Genomic DNA, 24,701 nt, shown 5'->3' with positions numbered 1-24,701 from the left:
CAAATTCATTTAAAAAATGTAAGCTCAAGTATAGAATATAAGTAGGCAAAGACAAAAATACTGAACATTGTTAATGAGAAGACATAAAACTGCTGCAGGTTAGTGGATAAATAAATTGTAATGACCTGGCAGTCAGCGCTAGCAGCTGTGTGCATTGTGGGTAATTGTTTATTGAGAGTTGATTTATGTGTTATTGCAGTAAGTTCTTTAAGTTTTTTGTGATAGTAAAGGTATATGTATTATGTTCAAGTTAAATCAGATGTACTTGGTTCATTTACTGCCTAATGTAAAAATGTGTCTTTCACCGTCATGGTTTTATCTGTTCTGAATTTTAAGAGGAGACACCTATGCTCCACCTGTGATAACACTCAGGGTCGTGCGGTGTATGGGACAGGAGTGTTCTGATCTCATGTTAGGAATTAGTAAAAGTGTTATTAGCATATTTTAGCTCTGGTTAGACCACGTTTATTTGATAACTACCAATTATTATAATATTTAGCCTATTAATTATTCAGAATGGAACAGGTGGAAAGAAAATATATTTAGCCTATAGGATCATTATATCAGGCTCAAGATAATTAATACAGAGATCATTATTCATTGTTTTAATCAATTGGCATTCAAAAAACGTAGTGATAATCTGCATTCTCATGAATGGACGTACGATGAACACTCTAACCGGAAACTCCCGATATAAGTAGAACATGGAAGTAGTTGTGCAAGTAGTCCATTGGGGCCTTGGGGCTCCCAAGTGAGACCCCATTTGTCAGTCTACATTATGTTGTAGTGACTGACAGATGGGGAACACAACATAGCAGGGTCCTGCAGGGCTTTTAAAAAAAAAAAAAAAAAACTGGAAATAAACACAAAATTATGCAAAAAGAAAAAATATAAATCTCACATTTCGGGGCCCTACATAATACATGTAATAATCAAAAAAAAAAAAAAGATTTAGAAACAACTAGGCAACAATCTTCAAGAGTGGGAGAGAGGTAATATTGTTTTTTTGTTTTTTTTGTGTGTGTATTTTTCTTTTTAGCAACATTAAGTTAGCTGTAAACCGATATTGGATGTTGCATTGAATGTTGATTCAAATATATGGTCTGAGCAGCATAAATGACTGAACCAAGTGGAATTTTGTAAACCGGTGCACAATCCTGTTCTCTCTCACTGCCACACACACTCACAATCTTCCCATGCATGAAACGAGTGTTCAATTTATCTGGGTCAAACACAAAGCCCCCACATGGTCTTCAGAGAAAAAGCAGAGTGAGAATGAGAGGAAGAGAGGGGACATGAGGGTAAATAAACAAAATGTCCACTGAACACATTGATCCTCTCCACGTGATGTCTCATTCAGGGCAATTGGGCCAGCGAGAGAGAGAGAGAGAGAGAGAGAGAGAGAGAGAGAGAGAGAGAGAGAGAGAGAGAGAGAGAGAGAGGGGTATAACGAGAGATAGGGAGATGTACATGTTTTTTGTGAAGGCTTGATTTCATCACAGAGGTACTATCGCGATTGTTAGAAGGTAAGAGTCTTATTAATCTCATTTTCATATAACGATCAATAATTCCAAAGTATATTACATTTAAATGACTTGAAATATAATTTCCTCTGTAATTTAGATAAAATTAAAATGATAATCTTTTTCAACTAAATCTGACATGTTTGAGAAATGTACTTAAAATGATATGATGACATTTATAAATGCTCTATAAATTTAAACTGTTTTATAATAACATTTTAACGTATTTTAAATATATAAGATGTATAAAGAAGTGTAAGAACATCATGGAGGGAGGAGTCTTACCAAAAAAAAGTGCTCATCCCCTCCTTCCTTTCTTTTCTCCCAGCTGCACTATTACAAAGACAAGCACACAAGTACCCAGATATCTCATGGTCTCATGATATAGCTACAGCTGCAGATATTTGTATAGATACATAGGTCAAAATAATAATTTGGAATAATTAAGATTTTGAAATCTTAAAAATGGTTGCTCCATCACAGGAATAAATTACATTTCAATTGAAAACAGATATTTTAAATTGTTATAATATTTTACAACATTACTGTTTTTACTGTATTCAAGTAACATCAAATAAACTTGGTGCTCATAAGACATCATGATTAATCCATACCTTTAAAGTGCACATAAACAGCTTTATGTACACTGCACATACAGTTAAACTTCTCTTTTTTTTCTTCTTAAAAAAAAACAATCCAGAATCTGCGATTTGCTTGGTGCTGCATGACTCCACAGTTCAACATGGCTAAATGGGGCTCAAAACTCCAATTGTTACTTCTCATCCACCTCTTACTGTCTGAAGTAGTATTTGGCAGAGCTCCACTCCCTCAAAGCCGCCTGAGTCCCTCAGTGACTTCAAAAATGTCTCAAACAGACCAAGTAGAAACACAAGTGGTTAAAGATGGTCTTCACGCCGCTCAACAGTTGGTCTTAAACCTCTCAGCCTCTCTACAAGGTCAGCTGGATCTCCAAAGCAATGCAAGCTGTGCAGAGCTCGCCAATAAAGGCTGGAGAGGCAACGCTTTCTCTCAGGAGCTATTGGGCTTGGCAATGGTGCCTGTGTTGGTGTCAGCAGGATGTTTGACTGAAGCCCAGGCTTTGGTAATGCAACTCTATGCGGTGTTGGGCCAAAATGATACATGTGAATTTTTGCAGGACGTGCTGGTGCTGATCAAGAGAGGCAAAGAGAGGGAATTAGCACATATTGGCCATCACACCTTCACCAATGGATTCCAAACCCCGCCATCTCCTCTTATGCTCAACTCTGAGTCACAGTGCCACTTGCAGGCTGTTATATTTAACATCCATCAGCTAGCTGAGGTAGGTGAGAGAATTAATGGTTATAAGGGTAAAGTTAAGCCTATGGAGAAATGCAAGGGATGGGTGAGGGTGAAAGGCACTCAGTTACTGGGACAGGCTGCAGAACAGAGCGGGCCATTGCGTATTGGGGAAGCACAGCAGGCTTGTCGACGCTTGGGAATCCAATGTGCAGGTGTGAGCCAAGATGGCGATTCTGAATATTATCACGTTATCTTGAGGCCTGGAAGCAGCATAGTGCCTTCATCTAACTCTGAGAGCTGGATTCAGAATTGCAAAGTGGGGTCTGTACGTTGGCGCAGAAATGGGGTCCCTCAGCATCACTGTGTCAATGAAAAAGAGGAGCGAGTGTATATGGTTGTGGAGTGGATTCCTGCAGTTTCCACACTGTATAATCTGGGAACAGCAGTTTACTATGCTTCGGTTAACTGCTATGATACTGCAAAAGAGAGAGCCATCTTCAGCACCGTGGATCTGGGCACAGATGCCCTCATGGCTGTAACCGGGGGAACTGCAGGGGTCGCTGGTTATGCGTTGGGGGCTGGTTTAAAAACGGGTGTGAAGGCAGGGATCAAATATCTGCTGAACAACATGAAAGAGGATGGCGACCTGCTAATGAACCAGAACAGCTTGGAGGATGGAAGTATCACTGTCCAATAAAAACCTAATGAGACTGCTCTAGGGACTCAATGATTTTTCCACCAGCTGTAAATGATGTTGAAGAAGCTCTATTTTGTTTGTGTTCAGTCATAGTTTGCTGTTACAGTTTACAATATCAGGCCTATAAAAATAATGAGAGTTAAATCTCTTAATTTCTACTGAAACTAACAAACATTTTATTTATATTTCAATGCTGTTTTAATTGGGTTTTCATATGTCCTAAATGTCACTTTCCATCTTGATTGTAATATTATTAATATCCAAAAGGTAATGACATTAGCAGGAAGTAACATCATTGTTGGGTAAAAAAAAATTACAGTAGCACTTTCATGAGCTTATTGTAGCAATGGATTTTTCTCAATTTAAAACATTCCATTCTGTTAGATAAAGTTACAGAAATCTGTATGATATTTTAATGATCTTCACTAAATGTTTTTTTTTTTTGCACGTTTTTTTTAAGACATCCCTATCAAGCTTCATGTTAAATTTCTGAGCTTGTCTAGTGTAAATGTCTTAAAGTCTGGTATGCCTATTCATAGAAATACTTTTTAAATTTAGTTCGACCTCAAAAGGTTCTACATAACAGGAATGGCCAGTAATCAATTTACAACCTATCAACATATCATTTCTTCGTCAACCAGCATGGGTCATATTTAACTATTACATTATTTAAATCAATAACATCAGTGGGAAGAGCAGAACACAAGACAAGTAGAATACAAGATACTCAGACATAGCTTAAAGTCAAGGCTTTAATTTGTAACTGTCAGTTTGAATATTGTCATTAGTGACGTGTACACGTTATTATAAGCAGACGTGAGTAAAAGCCAGTTGAGTTGAACCACTGCAGTCTCTTGTCATTAATACAAATATGAATATGTAACAGTTACAAGTAAATCAGTTAGAACTGTTTCTACCAGTAGCCTATTTCAGTTGATAAATATTTATAGGTGTAGGCTATAAGAAAACCTGGGTGAGCCACATTTATTGACAGATTAATGTGCTAAAAGAAAACCTGACTCTGCGTATTACAGAATAGACTGTACACAATAGACTGGGTTGATGTGTAAAACTATACTCAGGCTCGCCACATATCTATAATATTATAGCCTATAGGCCTAAATAAAATACCCAGGGCTTGACATTAAAGGATTAGTTCACTTTTAAAAAGACTTTTGCTGATAATTTACTCATCCCCATGTCATCCAAGATGTCCATGTCTTTCTTTCTTCAGTCGAAAAGAAAGTAAGGTTTTTGATGAAACATTACTGGATTTTTCTCCATATAATGGACTTCAATGGGAACCAAACGGTTCAAGGTCAAAATGAGTTTCAGTGCAGATGATGAATAAGGGTCTTATCTAGCGAAACGATCGGTTATTTCAAAAATAAATAAAAAAGTTTAAGTTTTATAAGCACAAATGCTCGCCTTGCACTGTTCTGTGATGTGCGTTCGCGACTATCCTGTTCGAACCCTGTTTTTTTGTGTGTGAAAAATAAACCATTATATGAATTAATTGTTTATTGAACTGTCTGTCATGAAATCAGTCACATTTTGAATCGTGGTGGTATTCAGCACTCTTCCTCGTGTGATGTTGCTTAACTGTATCATATGTTATAGGCAATATACATAGACTGACCATAGACCATACTGTTGACTGCATTTTTTTTTCTGTGTGAGCAATGAGCAGCGCTCTTTTTTCCATTAACGTTACTCCTCATGAGGGGCGACCATTTTTTTTTTACAGTCAATGGGGGCGACGCGCGAGCCTCAAAAACACAAGCAGTCAGCGGCTGTTTGCGGATTGGTTGGCAGTCCGAATGTCGACAGATATTTTTTAACGATGATACTTAAATAGCATTTTAATTGAACAAATATCGTAAGTACACAGAGTTTATTAAGACTTTAAAAAAATAAATGCTGCATCTATTTTAAGGTGCGCCATTGCCATTGTGGCACCAGCACACTTGGCACCAGTGGCTACGACGCCAGTGGTGTAAAATGATGAATAAATGTAGAATACACGTATTACATCTATCCCTTGTTGATCGCAAAATGCTTTCGTAAAAGAGAGTGTATGGCTTTTTAAATTTCCGCGGTAGATGATTTTCCATAACATTACTTTCATTTCGTCATTTCTCGGAATGCCAGAAGAAAAATCTTGAGTTTCGTTTCTGCTGCTGTTCTATCGACACCCCTCCGTTGTGATGAATTTCATTGGCGGGTGCTTCAACCAATGGTGGTGGCCAGTGTTCCTGTCCTCACCAATGAACGAACGCAAGGGTTTCACTACGCAACTAAATGGGTGGGACCTCAAGATTCTGTGAGTGGGCAAATGTTCATCGCGTTGGAAGCAGAAATGGACAGCAGAGGGAGGTTTATTGAAGAGCCGCCTGTTTCCTGAGAAGCCCTGGAAGTGTGTTTATTTACTCGACAGCTGATGTTCAGTTCTGTGCTGTGTTCTTGTCTTTCCTGAATGCCTGCAAGAGGCGCTTTGTAAAACTAATATTTGAGGATAATTTCTTCAAAGCTGTAGAATACCGTTTCAGGTAAGTTATTGATAATTAACTTACATGCTCACGTAAGTTATTTACAAAGGGCTGTTCATTACTTTGCAACATAAATATCACTATGATGACAAATATTTAGGCACGGGCTGTAATTACTGTATAGCCTTTTTCATTATAACGAGGTATCACGTTTTGTCCTCACACGATTAGAAAAGCAGTTCTTGACTCATTGTTTCCGCTGTTGTTTGAGGAGAGGTGTGCAGGTGTTGAGAACTTTATTACTGCTAGTGTAGAGTGCATGTAATGGTTTTCACTTTTGTCCTTATACACACTTTTACACTATTGCTAGTTAGTTTAATTTGCCTATTAATTTAATACGTGAAATAGTCCAAATCTATCCATGTGATGCCCAAAGCTGAATTTACGAGGTCCTCACTGCAGAACACGAAATCCAGCAGCAGCCATTAATTCAAGTCTTCAGTGTCACATGATCCTTCAGAAATCATTCTAGTTTACTAATTCTGTTCTCAATAAACATATAAATAGGAAGCACCATAAAAATCGAAATGAAATTCAAGCAAATCAGAAAACTCATTTGACTCTAACGTTAGATCAAAAAAATTACACATTGATGAGTCTTATTATATTTTACATTAATGCCATGCCCTATTATTTTGTGTTCCAACTTCCAAACTGAGAATTTGTGATTTTCTCACCTTGACTTGTATTTTAAAATAGCCACTGTTAATGGTGCTTAAGCTCAAGTATCTGACATTTAAAAATTAGAGAGAGCAGGTCAGCCCCAGTAACAAGGCATCCTTTAACCTATCAGCAGACATGAAATCTGTTTTATTTTGTAGGATGACACAGTGGGAGCGATTGCAGCAGCTGGATACAGTGTATTCTCAGAGGGCTTTTGATCTGTACAATGGAGATGAATTCCCAATGGAAGTGAGACATTTCTTGGCATCCTGGATCGAGACCCAAGACTGGTGAGTGCAAGAAGTAAAGTCTGCAGATTGTTTTGTGATGATGTGATGCAAAGAAACTGCATCAAGGAGCGCCAACCTGGCATTACAAGTAATGTGTCTGTCTGTGTTGCAGGGAGCGTGCTTCTCGGGACTCTTCACAAGCAGCGTTCCTGTTTCAGGTGCTTTTGGAGAATCTGGACAACCAGTTCAGTCGTTTTGCGCAAGAGAGAGATAGTTTCCTACTGCAGCGTAACTTCAGACGCTACAAACAAAACTTTCAGGTAAGTGTACTCCTGCTTTCAAAAGCATCATTCTTGATGCCCTCCTTGGATTTCTAAAGTCTCCAAACATACTAAACATGTTAAACAAAAACTAAAGTCCTGTTCACACCAAGAAGAATAACTATAACCTCAACTACTAAATGTTATCATCCACCCCAATTTACGCAAGTAAGTGTGCTGTGAGCATAATTGCAGCACACGCTTTAAAGGCACAATATGTACGATTTTTGGATTTAAAATCTCCAAAAACCACTAGAACAATGTTATTTTGCTGACTGGTGTACTTCCATTATCCCAGATATTTCCAATAATTTCTTAATCCGGAGAAATCAGCCATTTATTTTTAACCAGTGTCCCAGATGTAATTTCATCGCCTGTCAATGATGTTGTATCCACATTATCCTTGATTTATGGTTTGTTTTGGTTTAGTTTTCACTGTCTTCAGTTCCTAGTAATGCCTGCTACAGACAGTGCCATTTCGACAATCCTATAAGGTCATTACTAATCGCACTTCGCGACATGGATCTTAAAAACTTGGGTACAACATGTATGTAGACTGTACGATGATAAAACCTATTGAATCGTAGGCTACAATGCAAGTTGGTATAGAAGAATAAAACATCATCAGCATGTGCTAGTGGTAAACAAAAAGAGCAAGATGAATCACACTTTGGCAATTGTGGTTTTTATGTGCGCTGAAAAAAAAAGGAGAGTATGGATGCGGTTAGGAAAAGAGGCCAACTTGGCATGCAAGTTTTGCAAGTGAAGCTTGAGGGAAGTAGGTTTAAGTTTTAGCACCATGTCACATCACTAAATTTCTGATACTGTCAGAAACAGTCGCAAGTTATCTTTTGTCGCTAAACCTGTGAAAAAGGATGTTTCTGAACCTCTCTCACTGTACAATATAGGACCACCGTTTAGGAGCCACGACCACAGAAATCACCACGATTAGTCCTCTTTCGTCTCGGACAGCCCAAAATCGTAAAATGTGTACCACCCATAAGTTTTCCTGGCTGTTAATTAGTTTCCACACACCTGTTTCTGTTCACCTTGATTACATTCCTCATGTATTTAAGGCCCGAGTTTCATTCTGTTCCTTTGTATGGTATTGTCTATGTTAAAAGTGTCCTACAATCTGGCCGTGACACACACCATACTGAGCTAACGGAGAGAGTAACATTATTATAACATGACTTTCAAGTTTCAACACACTCAAATGTATTTCTAGCATGATTGTTTTGACCTAGTAAAACAGTGCTGTTACCCCACAATTTTAATATGTCAAATAAAGTGACCTGTGTGAGTAGTAATTCAGCCCTTGCAGCTGTTTCATTAGAATGAAATAAAATAATGTGAATTTAAGTAATCAAAAACATAACTGTAACCAAGTTCAGGCAAGAAGGAGGCGGATGTTAAACGTAACTTTAAACATAAATAAACATAAACAACAAAATGAAAGTTGCAGCAGCGGCTAACTACGTCATATAAGCATAATAAAAACAGCAACATAAAATGCCCCCGGCTCTGGGCCCGTGCTTCATACCACAGTAGCGTTAATAACATTTTAATACATTAGCTCATCCATGAGCATGATTTCTGCCCGTAGCATTGATTTCCATTGGCTGTGGAGGTGAAGACAGAAACTCCCATGATTCCATTCTTTAATGGCGTCATCAAGCTACTCCTCAATGTTTTTATTGTTCATCAACTGGAAAAAATGGCAGTTATGTTCAGTTATGTAATTTTATGGTTGTAATTATGGTTAATCAGTGACAGCTGTGGGATCATTGGTCACATTATCTTGTTTGCAGAAGTACCAAGAGGAGCCTTATACTCTTGCTGCTATTATCAACTGGTTCCTGGTGAAGGAGAAAGAGATCTTGAATGATGCAGAGCTTGCACAGCAAGTCAGTACCTTAAAGTGTTATCATCATCATCACCCTTATTATCAACATCAGCATATTCTGATTCTCTCTCTCTCTCTTAATGTTTCAGGTGCAGATGTTGCAGGTTCAGCCGGCTACAATGGAGTTGGAGAGCCAGAGACAAATGGAAAAAAAATTAAAAGAACTCAAGATCAAAGTAGAGGTCCGTGTGTGTTTGTGTGTATCTGCTTGTATGTTTGTATTTGTTCAAGAACATGATTAATGTTTTTTCTTTTGGCAGGTGATGGAGCACAGCATAAGGTCTTTGGAGGAGCAGCAGGATGAGTTTGATTTTAAATTCCAAACGCACAAAATGGACTGTAAGGCTCCACACTTTTAAACGCACTGTTCTTGATTTCATTATCAGTGGTGGTATTAATATGTGTGTGTATGTAAATGTGTGTTTAGCTTGCACAAAGGAAGAGAAGAACAAGCAAAGAGAAGGGCTTCAGAAGATGCTCAATGCACTCGATAAGTGCAGAAAGGTAGGCAAATTGTTATGTGCACGTCTGTTCTATACTATTCTACACTATTTAGGGTTATTAGTGTTAATTAAACCTCAAACTAAAAAGAAAAACAGTTTTGTTAATTGATTTGCATCTAAAATAAAATATAAATATTATATGAACTAAATGTAAATTAATGGAAAATAACTGAAACCAGCACTAAAATTCGTAACTGAAATTAAATAAAAACTAAAACTGGAATAAAAATAAATAAAACCTAAATTGTAATATTAAAGGGGTCATGAACTGGCTTTTTAAATTTTATTATATTTTTGTCTGAGGTCAACTTATGACGTTCGCTTGGTTTTTGCATTCAAAAACATCAAAATGAATAAGTAATAGGCTATTTTGTACCCAAGTTTTGAGCCTACCTGAAAAACGTGTGGTTTTTATGGGTGTCTCGCCCTGGAAGTAAACGCCCACTGCTGTGAGTGGATAACAGTTTTGCATATTATAATGAGTTTCAACTCACCCGTCTATGCACTTGGGGGAAATTGTTTTGAAAACGTCCAATGTTGTAAAATGGCAACTGGAATGATTCGCCCCAGAGTCTGCGTGTGGCACAATTCCTGTCAGGCACAGCACCGTTATTTACTCTTAATCGGTCTGCAAATCCAGTCTTGTTTACAAAACAATCCTTAGTGAAATGAAGCGAACAGACAGACGATGTTTTAGCTCATCAGCTGGAACGTCATTAAAAATAAAGTTTATCCAGCGACTGTCTTCTTCCACCACAACCAAGCACTGCACAATATTTTGTATTGCTCGCTCTGCTTGATCCGGTTTGTCATCACGAGGTTGACATCTATGTTATTTAGCTATGCGTGTAATGCGTGAATCAGATTTCTCAGTTCATCACCCCTTTAAAAAAAAGGGAAAGAGGGCACATTACAAATTTGACCCCACTTCTTTTGTATCATTGTCTCAGAACTTCCTGTCTGATATCACGGCTATGTTGGATGGTGCTGACTGTCTAAGCTCAGTGCTCATAGATGAGGAACTGGTGGACTGGAAGCGGAGACAACAAAAGTCCTGCATTGGTGCTCCTGATGAGACAAGTCTGGAACAATTAGAGAAATGGTAACAGCACAAGAACTTTTCTGATTGATTGTCTGTACAAACACCATTTGGATCCGTTTTTAAGCTATTATTGGCCTTTGACAGGTTCACTCAGATCATAGAGTGCATGTTCCAGCTGCAGAAGTTTTTACAGAAGCTTGATGAGCTGGTTGGGAAGATGAGCTACGAAAATGACCCCATCCCAGTGCTTAAACCCCCTTTAAAGAGTAGAGTGGACACTCTGCTGACTTACCTGATTAAGAGGTATACTCAAACGCATACACATCAAATCCATTACTCTCTCTTCATGCATGTACCCTTCAATATTTGTTGGTGTGTTGTTAGCTCATTTGTTGTAGAGACTCAGCCATCCATGCCGCAAGGACGGGGCCCCCTGGTGCTGCGCACTGGTGTCCAGTTCTCAGTCAAAGTCAGGTCAGGCTCTGACATTGCCGCAACATTACACACCACCTGTAAAACAGTGTATTGCTTCTATTTAAAACAATAATGACTGATTTAAATGCTTTTTTGTCTTACAATGCATGTGGCAGGGGTATATTCTTCTAAACGTTATGAAATTGAGAATATGTACATTAATTTTAGTGTATTGTCTTGTACTTAGGAACTAAGTACTTTGTGAAGAACCAAGTACTTTTAAATACTTGTGAAAGTGACCTACTCTCCTGCAAATGTCAGTACTGCGTTTGCATAATTGTATCTTTATTATTCATGCACAGACCTGTTTATGTAACCAACCCTTGGTTCCATTTGCATACAATATCCCTGGGGTGAATGTAATAACTCAAATACAAAGGAAATATTATGACACACAACCCCAAGCCGAAATTTGTCTATTGCGATACATTTTCGATAAAAAAAAAATAGGTTATTAATATACAGTAGTCAACATTTGAAGTGGATCAAAACAGTTAATCAAAGTTGTCCCAAGACAAGAATGGGTATTGTTCAAAATTCATGTATAACTTTGATAAAAAGGTTTTGATCCACTTCAAATGTTGACTACTTTATTTATCTTTAGAAAGAATTCACCCATTTAAGCTTTTCCATATGTGTGTGTATATATATATATATATATATATATATATATATATTTATCATAAGTTTTATTTAAAATGTGTAGTTTGGGTTGTTGAGATAGAAATGCAGAAACCTGAAATCACAGTCATTCTCCTCTCTACAGGTTCCTGTATAAAGTTCCTGAACTCAACCATGTTATGAAGGTGTCTGTTTCTATTGACAAGTAAGATCACTGTCTCTCTTACTTTCTTCATTAGGTACAATCTGAGTCATATGTGAGAATGAGTTTGTTTGTGTGGTATGATATAGTGTTAAATTAGTCTGTTAGTGGTTAGGAGGACTCTGAATTCTGACTCTCATCCCTCTCTCCATCTTTTGTTTCAGCACTGTCTCACAAATGAAAGGGTGAGTGTTTCCATGCATGCATTCTGAACACACTTCCCTCATCACGCCTCCCACCAGAAATTCATGATTAAATGTTTATCGTAGGTTTCGGAGGTTTAATGTGCTGGGCACTTCAAGTAAAGCCCTTAACATGGCTGAGAGTACGAACGGGGGCATGGTCGCTGATTTCAGACATTTGGTGAGTTGATATTAAGTGACGGCACAACATCATCTGGGATATTTATACCTGGGTAGACAATTTAAACCAGATTTTAGAGGTAATAAAAAGTTGAAGAATTGTGTATGTGATTTTTCTTTTTTCTTTCTTTTCTCACAGACATTGAAAGATCAGAAAGTTGGTGGTGGAGGAAAAGGAATCAATGATGTGAGTTTAAGGAGCTTGTTAATAGAAACTACATTGCTGCACGTAGCAAACAAAACCAGCAGTTAGTAACAGAAACAAGAATGGTTTCTAGAGACAATACAGATTAAGGGTGTTTCCACATCTGTTGACCTTTTGCTTTGTTCCAAAACATGGACTTTAATTGTTGCAATGTTGCATTTCCCCTAGGTTTAATTTGCTTTCACATGGTACATTTCAAAGTTTACCCAAAATGTGTTTATGCAAGTCACATGTGTATAAAACTGTTTTCTCATTGGTCAGAGTGCACCTGTTTATTATTCCGCTCAATGTGGTCAGCCATCAAGATGGATTGACAAGACTGACTAGCTGTTGTTAAACACACATAAACCAATGTATATAAGGCTTGATTCCCACTCTAACTGAGAAAACTATTATCATATATGGCTAATGAACTGAACTATGGGAGAAAATGTGCCAAGTTCTGAAACAAGCAGTCAAAAGGAGCCAGGTGTGAACACAACCTAAGAGTTACTCCTAATAAAACAAATTTGATTACAGAGCTGAAGATAATAATTCCACAAAATAGTTCCTTATTATTATTATCATTATTATTATTTACTAGTAGTTAATTAAAACGAGTAGAATTGAGTTTGTATGTACGTGTATAAATCTTGTTGTGTGTTTCCTGCAGCTATCTTTGAGTGTGACTGAAGAACTACACAATATAAACTTTCAGACGCAGTTTGACTATCAAGGCCTGTCTGTCTCTTTGGAGGTGAGATGCATTTTCCTCATTCAAAGCTTTCTTTGTAAAGTTTGAACATTCCAGTGATTTGGCTCTACAGTTTTTATAACCATACTCCCTTTTTTCTTTCAGACCTCTTCTCTTCCTGTTGTGGTGATTTCAAACTCCAGTCAGCAGCAGAGCGCCTGGGCGTCTGTTCTATGGTTCAACATGCTCTGTTCAGATCCCAAGGTCAGGAGCAGGAGTTACTCTTGGATTATAATTAGCCTAAAAGGGAGTAGTTCACTTTTCAAAAAGCTTTTCCTGATAATTTACTCACCCCCATGTCATCCAAGGTTTTTGATGAAAACATTCCATATGGAGCATTTTTCTCCATATAATGCACTTCAGTGGGAACCAAACGGTTCAAGGTCTAAAAGACACTTTCCGTACAAACTGCAAACTGTTCAAAGGGCTTTAAACGATTCCAGACGATGAATAAGGGTCGAAACAAGCGAAACGATCACTCATTTAAAAAAAAAACCCCAAAGTTTTTTAAGCTCAAATGCTCGCCTTGCTCTGTACTGCAATGCACGTTCGTGACTCTCCTGTCCCATCAAAATGAACGAATCTTTTTCCGAGTCAATTTGTTCGTTTCGTTTGTTGAATGAACCAAATAACTTGGACAAAGATTTCGAACAGGAGAATCACAAACTTGCGTCACAGAACAAAGCAAGGTTGGCATTTGAGCTTATAAAACTTAAACTTTGTTATTTATTTATTAAATGAGCGATCTTTTCACTTGATAAGACCCTTATTCATCATCCGGAATCGTTTAAAGCCCTTTGAATAGTTTGCAGTTTGTACTGAAATTGTCTTTAGGACCTTGAACCGTTTGGTTCCAACTGAAATGCATTATATGGACAAAAATGCTTAATTTCTTATCAGCAAAAGTTTTTTCAAAAGAGAACTACTCCTTTAATCATCATGAAATAATCTTTTTTTTAATTGTTATTATTTGCATCACTAGAACATCAAGTTTTTTGAAGGCTCTCCTCCGGCCTCCTGGGCACAATTTGGAGAAATGCTGAGTTGGCAGTTTCTCTCCTCCGGGAAGCGTGGTCTAGACAATGACCAGTTGGAAACTCTCGCCATCAAGCTTTTTGGTATATACACACATCAACCCCTTTCATGCATGAATAGATTATTATATAAAGGAATGTTATGGCCATAAAGTAATTTGGTGTATGTTAATGACGCAATATTTCTTATCAGGTAAACAACAGAGCTATGACAACTGTACGATACCCTGGGCCAAGTTCAGTAAGGTAAGAACAGATGAACACAGTTATGTAGCTCTTAGTGAAATGCCTGATATTGACGCACGAGTGTTTTGTTTACTTATTGTTATCTGTGTGTGTTTTAGGAGAACCTCCCTGATACAAACTTCACCCTGTGGGTGTGGCTCGATGGAATTCTAAACCTGGTTAAAGGCTACTTGTCAGACCTGTGGAGTGATGGGTATGAATCCTATATAGTGCTGCACGATTAATCATATCGGAATCGTAATCGCGATGTCAAACCTATTCGAATATATAACGCAAAATGCTGCGATTTTATATGAAATAAACAAATTAGGGCTATTAACGCAGCATCTCTTCTTTTTTGCCATCCTTTGACTAGTGTTACATGATCCCGCTCTTATTCGTTATTAATCATCACTAATCTGTGTGTGCATTTTACTTTAGAACCAACCAAGTTTACTCATGAAACCTTGTTTATTATATCGCAATCGCAATATTGACCTCGATAATCGCAATATGACATTTTCCCCAAATCGTGCAGTCCTATAGATAGATTGTGAAAATCAAGTTTTTAACACAAAGTGTGTTTTTTTTTTATTTCAACACAAGTATGTTTGTTTCTGTAGCTCCATAATGGGCTTTGTCAGCAAGGGGAAGGAGAGAGTTTTACTGAAGAAGAAGCAGAACGGCACTTTCCTGTTGCGTTTTAGCGAAAGTATCAAAGATGGTGGAATCACATTCAGCTGGGTGCAGTACTCTAACGATGGTAAATATGTCTAAACTTCTCTAAGACGTTGTTAAATCACTGAAATCACAAAGTCCAGCGAATGTCAGACTGAACACACTATTTCTTTTTTTGTTAGGCAATCCGAGTGTGCAAACAGTGAAGCCATTTATCAGTACTGACCTGAAGCAGATTGCTTTACCTGAGATCATCTGCAACTTTCGGATCATGGTAGCAGAAAACGTTCCAGTTAACCCACTGTGTTTCCTTTACCCAAACACTCCTAAAGACCAGGCGTTTGGCAAATACTACAGTGAAAAGACTGGAGGTAAATTTTTTGTATTGAGAATGTGGTGCCTTTTTTTGCATTTTCCCAAGTCTAATTGACCCTTCGCTAAGCCCCGCCCTCCCTAGTGACTGTTGCTACGCCTGTCAAGCTTTCACGGCTGGCACATCTATTACAGTGTGTATGCACTAGTGTCAGACATTCCCAATGAGATAATTAGTAATTTTAGGCGAACATGTGAAATATCTAAGAGAGAAAGACAAAAGGGACTGCAGTATTCCATTCGAGAGATATATCCACGACATAATGTGCAACTGATTAGAGAATAATTTCTTAAAAATTTAAGCTAAAGCGCAAGCAGCAGTCACCTCATATGCTGACCTTTCAAATGGGAAATACACAAATTGAGGAACAGCTATGTTCGTGCACAGCAGGGTAAGTGAAATGTGGAAATAATACTAATAATTACAAATCAAACAGCTGGAATAACACTAACAACACCGGGAGGGCCATGATCGGATTGGGTTAAAGTTACTTAGTCAGAGGTAGTAGATTAGATTAGATTAGATAATTCCTTTATTAGTCTCACAAGTGAGAAATTTCAAGAGGAAAATTACAGCATAACAACATGAGGAGAGGTGAGGAGAAAAAAAGGCAACCCCCACACTATGCTCCTCTTGGAGTACAGTGTGGGAACAGGAAAAAACACCTCAGCAACATTAGCACACTATCAGTACATTTTACAACAGGACTTGCAACAAGGGTGAGGGTTAGGGGATGGAGGTAGCCCAGCACAGGCAAGCAGCCATCCAGTCCTGCAGCCATTTCAGGCGCTGGTCACAGACCCGCCTGTCCGACTGGGGGTACAAATTGACAAAGGCGAGGGATGGGGTATGGGACGTGTGATTGCATATCTGTATATATGTAAGAGTTCATGTATGTGTTGGCCTGGAGAGTCGCTAAGCCTGGCATCATAATCTAGTAGGGGTGTGCAAAAAAAACGATTCACATTTGAATCGCGATTCAATCTTTACCGATTCAGAATCGATTCATAGAATTCCAAAAATCGATTCATATATATAGGCTATATTTTTTAATGGCGTGCAGGGGCGGAGTGGCAATCGGGTGAGTCGGGACTTTTACCGGTGGTCCGGTAGTGTTTCTATGGTTTCGAGGCTGCGAGGGCCGGTCTGATAAATAGTTATTGCAAGTTCTTGGTCAAACTGTGCAGCCCGTAAATAAATGCATCGGTCCGCAGATCTTATGTTTGAGTTCTGTAGATCTTTTGCCAAGCGTGTCAGAGGTTACGGGTTCTAAACCGCACTCGTATAGTTTTTTTCTCTCTCTCATCAAAACCGAATATGTTCATCACGTTTGTGTGCATTTTATTTTGTGATTTCACCGGAGTCTCCACAACTGCGATAGATTGAAGCGCGCGTCCGAGATAAGACTGTGCGAGCCACAGAGAACACTATCCATGACACTGATCGCAGCGGACACGAGCGCTCAGCTTGATTTCAAAAACAACAGGTCTCTTATTTAATAGCGAACTAAATGAATGCTCTGCTAGTTAACTGGAGATACCCGCAAATTACGCGCCTATGAACGACTTCACTGGATCTAAACAAATCAATCTAACCATAGATGTTACCAGTAGCGGTGGCTTTTTTAAATCTATTTAAAATATTTTCGCAAGGGTTCTATGAAATTAGTATATATTTTTAGGAAGTTCAATGTGCCCACTGCCCAGTCGAGTTCACATTATAACAGTCAACCTGGTAGCTGAAGTAGGCCTATTCCTTAAACCACATTTAGCATAATTGTTTGTTTGATCTGACTATAGCACTTTAAAGCTAAATGTAAAAGCTTTTTATTTAAGTTTTATTTTAAACTTGAATTAAATGTATTTAAAAGCTGGCCAAAGCTTGGCACTTCGCACTTTTTAGTTTTTATTTTTGTATGAAGACATATAAAGTAATATCAAACTTTTCTTTTAAATTATGTCTACTGCAATCAATCACATAGGAAAAAGTAAACTACATTTATATAGACCTGCGAATCGTTTTTGAATCGAAAAATCGATTTTGAATCGAATCTCGAGACAAAAAAATCGGTATCGAATCGAATTGTGAGATTTTCTGAATCGTGCACCCCTATAATCTAGGTGCCTCAAGTCTGCAGGATTGTCATAGCGATACACAGCAAGTTGCCATGGAGTTAACCTTGATCAGGTCCCAGACAGAGTCAACAATCACCAGGTGTCTGGGGAGTCAGGGAAGAGCAAGAGCGGCTCAGTGCAGTGCTCTTCCGGGGGAGTTGTTGTTCCAACAGCGGCCTTGGCCAAGGCCAGTGCTGGTTGAGGGTGGCCGAAAACAGATAAGATTGGGATGATTTTTTGACATGATTTTTTTCATGATTTTAGTTTGGAGAGCAGTGCTGAGAGAGTCTCTCAAAGAACAAGACAATAGACGAGAGGAGCAAAGCATGGGAGATTAGGGGAGGGAGGGAAAATGCGACCGCCTTCATTGAGAGCAAGAAGAGAAGAGGAGGACTTAGTCTTTAGAGACAAAGGCCGTAGGCCGTTGATTAACAAAATAATGAAATATATTTTCAAGTATGTCAGGGAGCCTCCATCTTGTCTTTAATCGTCTTATTTTACGTTAAAATGCATTATGACCAAAGAACCGTCAATATTTCCAAGCAATAGGTGTTTTTGTTAATCCTGTCAACATTTAGTTGTGAATGGGTCTCCCACACTGCTTGATCACACCCATCATTTCTCCCCTTGGCTTTTAGATTTTCGGGAAGGAAAAAATTTCCACTCCCCCGTCCAAACTTTAAGGATACCGGCTATCAAATTTGCACAATCCGTACGCACAATGCTTTAGCTTGTTTTCCTCGGGAAACAAGTTCCCCTGGGAGAAGGCTTTTGCTCATTTGTTTTAACAAAACAGATGTTTACATCCACAGCCATGTAAAAAATGATGTTAGATTTCTTTTTCCAATTTCCAATTCAATTCTTTTCTAATCTAGAATGTAATAAAAGCTTTGCTTATGCTGTATTTACTTAACCACAAAATCATTTTCTTGATCATGTAATGTTTTGTTTCAGAGGAGAATCCTTACCTGAAGTACCTCAAAACCAAACTGGTTTTTGTCTCGAAAGAGTAAGTCCTGTTTTGATTGTTTATTGGTTTATATTTGTGTGTTGTGTGCATGCAAATTATTTCAAAAGCATGTGTGCTATAGGTTATATTTGTGACAGTACACATGTGCTGTGTACAGAGGTGGTGTTTAATGCATTAGTCATATTGTATGGTGTTATGATGAGGTTTAAGTTCACATTGTGGGCTGGGTGATGTAGTGGGGGATAAATTCAGTTTTTTTAGCCTTTCAGTAATATTTACTGATAAGATTTTTTCAACTGATAGGATTACTAAAAAAACATTTTCTCATCATATCAACCAAACAGCCACTGTAGCTAAGACTTAATACACGTAAAATACAGTGTCAAAAAAAAGACCAATTAGGAATTGGTCTCACACACATGGAGGCACATGATTTTAAACATTCAGAGTCTTGAGGGTGGTACTAGATTAGTAAAGGTGTTTACCAACACCTTTACTAGACTAGTAAAGGTGAAAATATTTCCCTTGCCTTCTCACAGACAGTGTGTGTGTGTGTGTGACGTAATGTTTGTCATCAGCACCGTCCACTGATGTCCACGAGAGGGAGCAGAACGTGGAAAATAAAGTATATCTGGGCCTTAAGAACAAGATGAACCTTGCCATACTTTCTATCACTGCCTGTGTAGAGGTTAGAATGCAGGTTAACACTAGATGTCATGATGACATGAGGGTTTCATTGTGGCCTAACAGAATTCATAAAGTTACAACAATGGTATTATTTGGGGAACAGTCTACCATACATGTGATGTTATGAAGTCTATAAGCGAATAGTTATGCTGTAAGATTGTGGTATGAGTAGACACTGAGATGGCTGTTCTGCTGGTTTACTGGAGTGATCTGTGCTTGGTTGCAGTAGGAACGGATGTACAAGCGTCGGAGAGGGGCCAGTGTCTGACCTGTCCCCACAGGACAGAGGTGAGTCCTGCCTCCACTGCCCCTCCGAATCTAATCAGCTCAACCTGCCTCTCACTCACTGGATTATTACCAGATGTGTCTTGATGGCAAAAGACTTTCTGATAAATAGAATGTATAATGAACAGCCTTTATAGATGCTTCTCTTTCATTCAGAGGCTCAATCAAGTCCAAACACTTGTTAAGATTCTCTCTTTCCTACTCTTCCCTACCCAAGTGCATTTGATTGACAGTGCACAATGGGACCTTCTGTGTGTGTGGTGGGCTGTGACTGTGGTTTTTCTGTTTCAATAACGCATATCTAACCATTACAGTAACACTGATTTTAAAAATGTGCATGGAAGCTTGAGGTTGCATGTGGAGTAGAGCCAGACCGATATATCGGATATTATCGGACGATATTAGGCATTTTCCATAATATCGGTATCGGCAGTTATAAATGGCCGATAAATGAATATTTAAAAAATAGAATAAAAACGGACGAAGCACGTTTTAATCATCTCTCCTTGGCCTGTTATATTGAAAATGTATGTTTTACAATTTGCAGTATGATGTTATCTATTGCTAAATTATGGCTCATCATAGACTAGCTAACCACAAAGCAAGCTAATGCCACTATCATCAGTGGAAGACCGCTAACGTTAACATTAATGAGCTTGGAAACCACAATGAACTTTTTCTGCCTAAATAAAGTAATGATTACTGTATTTATAACTAGCATATCTCTAGTTACAGTCCCTGCATTGTAAAATGTAAGTTATACTTGCGAGGAGTGAACATTTAGACATAGAGAAAAAGTATCAAACGTATCTTGTGCTGAAAAGTTAGCTTTTCTTTTACACGTGTGTGAAATCCAACAATATTTAATAAAAAAAATATCGGCCGATATAACGGAATATCGAATTTTAAAACCCAAATCGGTATCCGCCTTCAAAATCCTTTATCGGTCGGGCTCTGATGTGGAGGGAGGGATGCACTGAAATCCAGAAGCTGTTTTCTTTTTTTCACGCTATTGGCAATAACTGATAAATAGCTGATATTAAAATACTCCACTGTTTTGTCTAAATTGATAGCAAAACACAAAATGACAATGAGTTTTTTTCCATGTTTATATTATGATGTACTGTATAAAATACTGTTTTCACAGTAGAAAAATGGATTTTTGAGATTTGCTAAATATTGCATCTTAATTTTTTTTTGTTGCATTTTTGATGATGAACTTTAAGACAAATGTCATCTAAATATACAAATAGGGGAAATAAGCTATAAAATATCCACTTTTAAATGAATTTTTGCAAAATGCTTATATCAACATACCTAATTGAAACATTAAAAAATGTACCTAACACACTTAAAGATACAGTTTTTTTTTAATCGGCATGTATAGTTCCATGAAGAACCTTTAACATCCTTGTAACCTTTTCATCACTCAGAAAGGTTTATAAGAGTATTAAAATGTTCTTCACACTAAGAAAATGAATTCTTTTAAAAACTGTTCACTGAAAGCTACTTTGGGGATCATATGGCATCACTGTGAAAACCCTTATTTTTAAGTGTGAAGTTTAATAGTATCATAATTAGTTGTTATTATTGTTTTGCAATTATTGGGTTTATAACATGTCTCTCTTGCTGTGTCATCTCCTTCATCTTTGAAAGATCCTCCTTCTTTTTCTGAGGCGGGTGATGATGACGTCTTGCTCCAATGGCCTGAGAAGTCTCCAATGCTCTCCAGCTCTACCATTGATCCATTTATGCTGAACAGCATTTTGGACATTGATGGCGAGAGTACTTCTCAAGATTCATTTCCTCAACCTGCTCCTCAAGTTTCTTCATCACTCTGCCAACAAACCTTTCTAGAGAGTGACATCCTTAGAGAAGCACTCTCTCCAGACACTGATTTGAATCACACATTGCAAGATTTTCTAAACTCTCAAAACTTCCTAAATATCATTGAGCATTCTACACCAGAGGACACCATCCATGGTTTCCAAGACCTTGGCTATCCTAACATGCCGCTGACCCCCTGAATTTGATTCATGACCCGTGAGGTTAGCCAAAACGTAGGTCTGTCAAGCCATATAATGTTTTCCGTAGTTCTGATTTATGTTGTAAATAAGTATCAAGTAGAGATACAAAATACTAAGCTTATTACTTCATTTTCTTTACTGATTTCATCATTACGTCATCCAGTTAATGTGTAAATCTGTACGTCTGCTCATCCATTTATCTGTTACTTGCGTGTCTATTCTCAGAGTAAAGCCTTTGACTAGGCATAGATGCCCATCCAAGTTCATTGGAATGAGGTCATGTGATCTGACCCTACCATTTATTAGCTGCTACGTACTAAATATTTGTCCCTATAGAAATATGGAAAATTAGTTTTATTGATAATAATTCGAATAACATCAGAGCATATTTGTCTTTGGTGAATAGTACATTTGTTTAGAGATTACGGAGTTTAATTTTTAATTAAAACAATAAATATGTTTCATATTTGATTCAAGTATTGATCATGCTTTTATAATCCAAGTAAATGATCACCTTTTGTCCAGGTTGGAATGACAGTTTTTATTCTTCTATTCTAATTAACTGGGCCTTGTGGAGGGAGATAATTTGATAGTGAAAGCAATATACTTTATTAATGTGTCAAACACCTTTAGTAATATGAATGTGTTTTAAGAAGCATCTCATGAACCGTGAAGCCATATCTGTGGTCGGAATTTCTCAATGAAAGTTTGAAAAAGTGTAAAACACAAGAAAAAAATGTCTTTGCATTTTAAAAAAAAGAGCACTTTAAAAGAGATACAGTGATTGGATTAAATGTTATCATTTAAAGGCTCCAACGCTGACTACTATGATAGTAGTTTTTTAATAGTAAAACAAGTTTATTCTTTGCTGTACTAAAAGCTGCTTATGCTTGCTTTGCACTAAATTCTACCTTTAAAATGTATCTTTGTGTTAAAAGATTTCATGTAAATGATGAATGTCTAATCACTGTTGTTGATGAACAGGATGTAAGGCACTTTTTTGTCTTTTATGATCCTTTTCCACTTTGTATAACCACTATTGAGACTAGAAAAGAACCAAATGCTTTGCTTTTGATTCAAGAGACAGAAGTTAATCATTTAAGATTTAAAAAACTTTGATTAAATAATAGACCCTTACATTCTATTGAAATATAACATTCTATTATTTTGAAAGTTGAATTAAGTTGAAATGGTGTTACCCCAGTTGAATGCATATATCTTTGAGCTTTTTCTTGCTGGAGAAAACACTTTATATTTGTTTTTCATTTCATTATAATATCTTTCATCTGAATTACACTGATTGTACAAGTACGCTGAGAGTAATACTGTGTTGTTGATGACAAAAAAATGCAATTGAATGGAAATTTGTAAGAACAGAATGCTTCTGATTTCTTTCCAAACTAATTGTTTTTTTTTTCTTTAAAAAGGTTTACAGATAAAAGGTTCTGTATGTGTTCATCCGACTGAATCTGTTAGGTACCGGAGAAGATTAGACAGTATCTGAAATCTTTTAGTGAGAAAAAAATGGTCCAAATAAAAGTGATTAAATCACTTTATCATGCAGAATCATTTACCCCGTGAGTACTTCTGTTGTGATTGTTTGGCTTTGTGTCAAATGCATGTAACCATGTTTTGTATACACTGTCATTGTCCAAGAAAATAAACTATACTGTAGTTTGTTTTGTATCTGTGTGCCAGACTTTTTATGTGTAAATGTGTTAAAGATGGTGCAATGTTCACCAATAAAATCTAATGAGAGATATAGGGCTGTCATAATGTCTTTTTTTAATTTAAACCATGACGCTTTATCTGAACAAGTAAACTGTTTTATAGACTCATAAGAGAGTGATGAGATATTGTGTTAACAAGTTGGCCAAAAGTAGATATGTCACATGTTCCACTGTACGCATGCATTTTGCAAACTAGATTTGGAATTGGTGTATTCTGACTTTTTAAACATTGAATCCACAAATAATATAATAACCAACTCTTGCGGGCCATTCTGAGATGATCCATGAGCATGATACCTAGTATTTTGACCTCAAATTTCTAAATTAAATTTGTCCTCAGCTTTGATGTCATAGGCTATGTGTTATGGGTCTTCGTTTGTTGCAGTGTTAGGAATTTTTACAGATAAGCAGTCAGTAACACTTGTCTAGACTTGTGAAATTTATGGGTTTGTTTATGTGTGTAAGTTCAGCACTAAAAAAAAAAAAAAGAGTTCTTTTTGTACTTCTTAGTCTCTATTTACAGAACCACACAGGAAAGCGAGGAGAGAAGGAATGGGATCGGGACAGACTTTCCCAGACAGTGTTGGCCTAGATCCAGCCCACATCTGGTACAAATGTATGTTGCTGTCTCTGGGTTAACTTTGGGACTTTGATTAGCCGGCAGCTCATTCACTCACCGAAAGGATTATTAGGAACACCATTATAGCCTACTAATACTGTGTTTGACCCCCTTTTGCCTTCAGAACTGCCTTAAAGTAACACCAGGTAACTTTTAAAACCTTCATAATATAATATTTCCAAATTTATTGATGGTACATCAACTTACAATAGGTTGAATGACACATCTGCCATAGCCTGACGGGGTCTGTAGCGTTTTTAATCGTACTTTTAAACTTCGGGTTTCAGGTAGCAACCCGGCGAAAAAAGAAAACTACAAAATTCGACTGCTGTACGGCATATACGTCACTTCCACCACCACCCCCACTTCCTTAAAATCGGACGTGCGAGCCAAATGTTATCCACAAGTGTCCTACGCCCCATGAGGCCTTGCGTCAAAAGTGGGCGCGACTTCCGGTTGGAAGTAAACAAAGCGCGATTTGACATGCTTGACACTCGTTCATTCAACAGTTGACAGTCATTCAAGTTATAGCGATCCAAACTAGCTAACGATGTGGGAACACAACCTCAACGAAATTCAAAAGGGTGAAATAACAGTACCTTTACCGTCCGCAGTAGTTGATTGGGAGTATTATAATAACATTAATAA

The 24,701-nt window shown here is 37.6% G+C and overlaps 2 protein-coding genes across 3 annotated transcripts; both read left to right on the top strand.

Moving 5' to 3' along the window:
• Positions 1–1,424: 1,424 nt before the first annotated feature.
• Positions 1,425–4,342, top strand: apof (apolipoprotein F). The gene is made up of 2 exons (XM_039689180.2): positions 1,425–1,526; positions 2,224–4,342. Exon 2 carries the CDS (start codon positions 2,248–2,250, stop codon positions 3,499–3,501), a length of 1,254 nt encoding a protein of 417 aa, XP_039545114.2. The 5' UTR covers positions 1,425–1,526; positions 2,224–2,247; the 3' UTR covers positions 3,502–4,342.
• Positions 4,343–5,848: 1,506 nt separating this feature from the next.
• Positions 5,849–23,466, top strand: stat2 (signal transducer and activator of transcription 2). Of its 2 annotated transcripts, XM_039689152.2 has the most exons (24): positions 5,849–6,050; positions 6,872–7,003; positions 7,116–7,263; positions 9,075–9,170; positions 9,259–9,351; positions 9,430–9,508; positions 9,597–9,673; positions 10,623–10,774; positions 10,859–11,017; positions 11,099–11,188; positions 11,955–12,014; positions 12,176–12,196; positions 12,281–12,374; positions 12,513–12,560; positions 13,231–13,314; positions 13,417–13,515; positions 14,294–14,429; positions 14,539–14,591; positions 14,690–14,784; positions 15,194–15,333; positions 15,431–15,619; positions 18,690–18,744; positions 19,619–19,680; positions 21,334–23,466. In XM_039689152.2, exons 2-24 carry the CDS (start codon positions 6,873–6,875, stop codon positions 21,702–21,704), a joined length of 2,532 nt encoding a protein of 843 aa, XP_039545086.2. In that variant the 5' UTR covers positions 5,849–6,050; position 6,872; the 3' UTR covers positions 21,705–23,466. The 2 variants fall into 2 exon arrangements, with proteins under 2 accessions (XP_039545086.2, XP_088990389.1); XM_089134263.1 differs by lacking the exon at positions 5,849–6,050 and having other exon boundaries at positions 6,834–7,003.
• The last annotated feature ends 1,235 nt before the right edge of the window (positions 23,467–24,701 follow it).

Source organism: Pimephales promelas, chromosome 8 (genome assembly GCF_988280905.1).
Source record: "Pimephales promelas chromosome 8, fPimPro1.hap1.1, whole genome shotgun sequence".
In the NCBI taxonomy this organism is placed as follows: domain Eukaryota; kingdom Metazoa; phylum Chordata; class Actinopteri; order Cypriniformes; family Leuciscidae; genus Pimephales; species Pimephales promelas.
This window is presented reverse-complemented; position numbering and strand designations above follow the sequence as displayed.